The following is a 6,000-nucleotide window of genomic DNA, read 5'->3' as shown; positions in this document are numbered from 1 at the left end:
CGGTAAAGATGAAAAAAAAAGTGGTGGCTTATGTTGCATTTGTTAACCCAAATGTTTGAAAATGTTTGCCCCAAGACAAAAGTATTTTAACTAATTTTAGTCATGTGCGAATTTCTTTCTGAGTCACTAAATGCAAAAAAGGGACACTACATTCAGTATGTATTCATTTTTTTTCCTATTCAGTTTATTATTATTCATAAAGTACTTTATATCTAATAAGTTTTGTTAACTTTTTTTGTAGCCCATTTATTGTCTTTCCTTACTGTTTGGAATCCTAATGGTTCTTCTCTTTATTTACCTTCTTTTTCCCCTTAGTACTTAAAACTGCATCTGTAAAAACTGAAACTTAATGAAACTTGATTTTGATCAAATTTTATTCCAATAATAATCAATAAACATAAATCATGTCCATGTAACGCAGTCATTCCGTGTCCTTTTAATTTCCTTATGAGTAAACTCAAACACCTCCCATTCTTACGGAAAATTAAATTACTTATAAAAAAATATTTTTTATGTCATGTTTCAGTTTATTTTGACCTACTTAGGCACTATAATAATAATAATAATTATTATTATTATTATTATTATATTTACCGTTTGAGAGTTCAACACACGCGCACACGCACAAAGATGGGCGGCCATTGGTCAATGTAGCTGTCAATCAAATGTGGGCGGGGTCGGTGGGAGTCACTCGGGTGAGAGCGAAGACGACGGAGCTGTCAAACAGCAACAATCGCCTGAAATATTATCCCGGGCGATACAGCAAACATCGTACTTTGCTCTATTGTGGAAACAAGGACGAAGGAAGCAGACTTTGACTTCACTTTGAGCTTTCAGCCTTTGGGAATTTGTACTTTTGAACCGTCGGCGACGAAAAACTTCCTGTTTTATATGTATTGGTGGATCTCGGGCTAATGTTTGTTAGCTCTTCGCTTAGCTCGAGTTTTGTTGACAAACTAGCCAGCCTGCTAGTCTCAGAGGGGCTGCGTTACCAACTTTGCTTTCTTGTCGTTTGCGATAAATGCAACACGTGGGAGGCATGAAACCCAGCTCGAACTATTCTTGCAAACATCCCTATGAAATAACAACAGGTAAGTCAGCTAAACTTTAACAAGAAGTACAAGATAATACTGACCGTTGCTGCTTTGGTTTGTTTACATTTTCTGTCTGGCGTTGATCCTACAATTTTCTTCATCTAACCATCTCTACTTAATTTGTCTTGTTGTACCAAGCTGTTATGGCAGCACTGACTCATTAACTGTCTGTGGTATCTAGATAATGGTCAGTTTTTTCCCCCTGCCCCATGGTCTTGTTCATTACTCTAAACCCTTGAAGAATGACAGGTATGCAGCGGCTCATATATCGTTGCAGTTCAACATAGATTGTAGTCAGATTAGAGGCGTCTATTCACTTTTGTTGAATGTGACCTTGCTCAAATTGACAAAGAGTGCTCTTTTGGTTAACGGAGAGCTTTCAGCCGTCTCCGTCGCTCACAGAAGAAAATTACTAAAACACGGTCAACTATTATGAAAATATTTCATGAATAATTTACTGAAATGATCAATAGAAATTTAAATCATTGTGATTATCTGTTGTTTTTTTCTTTTGTCATGCAGGTATACATACACAGTTTCTCACTCTGAGCAAATAACTCTCTCAAACACATCCACACACGCCCATTTAATACCTCTTGCCCTTCAGAGTTACTCTAACCCAGTTGCTGCAGCCTATCATTAAACCATCACTTACGTTTTGATTTATTGCTGACATTTTCTATTAGTCTGTAATCCATGGGGACGCAGCTGGATAGTGTTCAGCCCCCAAAACTACTGTTAAAACATTTGGCCTGAGGCTGCTTTGGAGATGTCCCATCTGTTTTGAAATAGCTACAAGCCACATTTTACAGACCAAAAAAAGGGCCGGCTTTAAAATTCCACCCTTTTCCATGCAGAGTCCCTTTGCTGTGGTGTCTTAAATGCATGCCCTTTGGCTATGTAGGCAACAGGGTATAGTTTAGAAACAAATATAGTAATGACCACTGGTGGCTTGCCTATTTTTTCTCTAATCACTTGCATTAAGAAGAGTTCCTGCAGCATAGTTCATTGAGGGTTATCACATTTGTGTTACAAAGTTGATTTACAGTATGTGGCTAGGGTTGTCTTCTTTGTAGTTGCAGTTGTTTGTTGATGCACTGATGCTAGATGATGTCTTTTTGAAATGTTTACCGCAGAAGTGGGTGTAAAACATTCTTTTGGTTGTCAGTATACTGCTTTAGGCTGAGAATATCATCCTCAATAAGGATGCAGTGTCTTGCAGAATAACATTGAGTTCTGCATTTTTATTTGTTTGCATCATTTGCATGATTGAAATTCTAGTTAGCGTAGGAAGTTTGAGTTTAGTCAGAATCGGCTGCTTTGACCACTGATGTGGGTGTGTGGGGACAGAAGCTCTTCTCTGTTGCTGCTTGCTGTTTTGAATCAAGGGTGAATTTATATCTTACTTGCTGACCTATTCTTGTCTACTCAGATACTTCACCATGAAGTGAAATGTGTGTCTCTGTTCTCACTCTTGGATGGGAAAGCTAGTGAAATGAGAAAGAATAGCCTTGGTCTCTGGCACTTGTGGCTTGCATTTTTCTTGGCACTGGCACTTTTATTTTTGGCGTACCATTTCAACAAGGCACAAAATGAGGTGTCATTGGAGAGAAAAAGGAAAGTGGAGGATGAAAAGCCTTTTAAGGATGTGGCTGGGACAGAGAATGATGTCAGAAGTAGTCCAGTAGGTCTACAGCAACTCTCTAGTCTAGTGCCAGTGATGTAATGCTAACGGACCAAGGCAGAATCTGGCTGTGTCATCTCAATGCTGTTTTTAGTATCTGATCTTATGAGACCTTTTCTTGGCCTAACATTGACCTTTGTGTTTCAGTTTAATATAGGCTTATCTAGTATATTTATATTAAATTGGCCACTGAAATATGTTTTACTGAACTATTTCAGTGATGTCTTATGTCAAACACTGTAAATTTTCAATTATATGTGACTGCAGTTTGATAATGCTGCATGTGGGGACATAATATATGATGGCTGGCTTTGTAGTATCAAAAGTGATGATGTGAGCTCCATGACTTTTTTTATGTTATGCATAAGCTCATTGTAGGACACGAGTATCTAAAGTAATAGTTCAGCCACAAAAGAAAAATTAGTTATCGTTTACTTTCCATTCAAAAGCAGTTGAAGTAACATTTCCACCTCAGTACAACTCTGTGTCAACCTACTTTAACACAACTGCAGTGGATCGATATAGGGCAGCAACTTTTGTGAAGAATACCCATCACAATTTTCAGAATCCGAAGGTGACATCATCAAAGGTGTTGTCTGTGCAACAAATGGTCCAAACGCCACAGATGTTCATTTTACAATAATGTATTGAAAAAAAAGCATAAAACCTCCCTTAATGGGCTAGAATAAGGATTGTTTTGCATTTCTGCTTAAAAAATAACTTCAATGATTAATTGATTGTGAAAGTAGTTGCCATTTAGTCTCTTAATCCATCACAGGTGCTCTAAGGAGTTTTCTTATAAACAAACTAAAGTTATGTTTACATCCAGTGTTACTCGCCAAAGTTGACTTTTATTCCACTTTTCTTTCAAAGTACTGGAAAAATGTTCACAACCAGACTCAACATGTCCTATCAACCAGAGAGATCTTTCTTTCTTTACTTCTTGGGCTAAAGGGCTCTTAAAAGTTAGATATGAAAGCCACATTGTTTATGTGTGTAAAGACCTTTAGCCACAGACTTCCTTTCCTGTTACCCTTTGTACCCTGCTGATTTTGTTTTGGATGGCAGAAAGGTCCAGGGACCTGAGCTATTCCTTGGCTATCCTCCCATAATTGGACAATCAGCCCTTATTACAGCCATTACATTTGGGCCTGTTGAGCAATGGTGGCTTGTCTCATCTATCCTAAGGCAAGGCCCAGTCATACCTTCTGAGAAATAATAGCATGGCAGCTTTTGTTCAGTGTGTGAATGTGACTGTAAGGTATTGTGCCATAGTAGGAAACCACAGAAATGACCCTTTATTACATTTTCTCTTTACTTTCTTTAGGTCTCCAAGGGGTCACTATATATCTGTCAAACATGTGAAAACCCTCTCGGACTTCCCAGTACAAGCAGTAGGAAACTGGACCAACAGGAGACATCTTGGATCCAGCCAGGGTGTGTCACCAGAGGTGCCCGAAACAAAAATTTTAAACGGAAGTCTATGTGCGTGACATATTTTCTCCCAGTACACAAACTGAGTAAATCCTGGGCTGCCGTGGAGCCATCGGCACCGTTAAAACAATCTACTCCTCTTGTCATGTGGGTACATTACTGGAAAAGGCCCGTATTACCCTCACTGGTATCACCTTTTACGACACCATGGACCGGAATAAACGTAACTCCATTGCTGGGTTCCCTACACGACCCGAACGAATCAATGAGGACAGAGATGGTATTGGAGGGGTAGGGGTCTGCGAGATAGGAATGGGCCCACCTTCACAGGTCAGTCGTGTTTTGTTTTGTTTTTTGTGTTTTTTTTATGTGTAGGATGTATTTCACCTGTGCAGACCATACATTATTGTATACAGAGTTTATGTGCAGGTATTAAAGAGTTAAATACAACTATTGATACTGTATTGTTTCAGCTTACTTGATAGCTTTGGATAGATGGGGTTTGGAAAAACAGACAATGTAGTATTCTCAGCACACATTGGGCCTATTATAATTATGATTTGGACCGATCCAACCAAGTTGGACTGAGTCAGTTCAAGTCTGGGTCAGTTGTTCACGGTCAGATGATAAAATCAGTCATACACTGTGTGACGTTTATGGATTGCCATTGTTTGCCTCCTGATCAATTGTTCTGATAAGGTTCTACTCAGTGTGTTTGATTTTCACATCTGAAAAATATGCCACCGGGGTCACAGTTGTGTGTGTGAGAAATGACCAAAAACATCCTATATCTGTCTATAAACTACTTAACACATTTTTATGCCTCTACGCTTGTGAAAGCGGTTAACGTGATGTTTCAAGCATTAGTGGATAAAGTACCTGAAATCCATTCATGAGTAAAAGTATAGATATTAGAAAAGGACTTTGGTTGAAGTTAAAGTTGTCTATTAGAATATAACGTAATGTACTTAAGTATTGAAAGTAAAAGGAGGCTATAAGTAAGTGCTGTTAATAAAAGAAAGCAGTCAGAATGTTGAGAATTACAAAGCTTATTTCTTAACTTCAGTAACTTCAGAATAAAGCTGACATCACACTTGAAGAAAAACCTTTTTTGACAACTTTAAGGATTTAAATAACAAAACCCTTTTTTTCCCCTTCTCTTCCATTCCTTGATTTGTCCATCTATCCCCTCCTCCCCCCTTCCCTACTTTGTAGTAAGTAACTAAATGCTCAGGGGGGAATGTAATGGAGTAAAAGTATACATTTTATTTAGGAAACGTAGCAGATTAAAAATGAAAGTAAACAGAAATTAAAAAAAAAAAACTCAAGTACAGTACATATACTCCCCCAAATTATTTATATTTATTTATATTATTATTTTGTTACATTACAACACTGATCTCAAGAATGCATTTGTCCTGCATATTTTAGGTCTCTGCTGCAACACAGCTGAATGAAATGATCAGCTTGTGATCAGTCAGCTTAAGGAGGTTATAATGAGTTGATCATGTGTTGGAGCGGGGAGAGATTGAAAACATGCAGGACAAGTTGTACTGGAGGAGAGGTTTGGGAAACACTGCTTTAAGGGAGTTTCCTTAAATTTTGCACAAATGTCCACTTGGACTTAACGATAAAATGATTACACTGTGGTGGTCGTAGCTCAAAGGTCAAGGTCACTGTAACATCCTCTGGCATAAACTTAAAATGAGATTCTGGGCACAAACGTCCCCTCTCTATTAACAATAAACTGAATAGATTTTCGTAGTCACAGGTCATTGCAACCTCAAA

At 38.1% G+C, this 6,000-nt stretch overlaps 1 protein-coding gene across 1 annotated transcript in view; it reads left to right on the top strand.

Annotated features, from left to right (window-relative positions):
* Window positions 1–688: 688 nt before the first annotated feature.
* The window catches only part of LOC121950939 (dual specificity testis-specific protein kinase 2-like), a 35,899-nt gene continuing 30,587 nt past the window's right edge, over window positions 689–6,000 (top strand). Inside the window, exons 1-2 of the mRNA XM_042497076.2 lie at window positions 689–1,091; window positions 4,106–4,542. Coding sequence (XP_042353010.2) covers window positions 4,420–4,542 — 123 coding nt within the window. The 5' untranslated portion in view covers window positions 689–1,091; window positions 4,106–4,419. The remainder of the gene's footprint in view (window positions 1,092–4,105; window positions 4,543–6,000) is intronic.

This window comes from Plectropomus leopardus, chromosome 12, assembly GCF_026936395.1.
Source record: "Plectropomus leopardus strain MGB_pleo_1.0 chromosome 12, ASM2693639v1, whole genome shotgun sequence".
NCBI lineage: Eukaryota > Metazoa > Chordata > Actinopteri > Perciformes > Serranidae > Plectropomus > Plectropomus leopardus.
The sequence above is the reverse complement of the archived record's forward strand: the minus strand, read 5'-3'. Positions and strand labels throughout refer to the sequence as shown.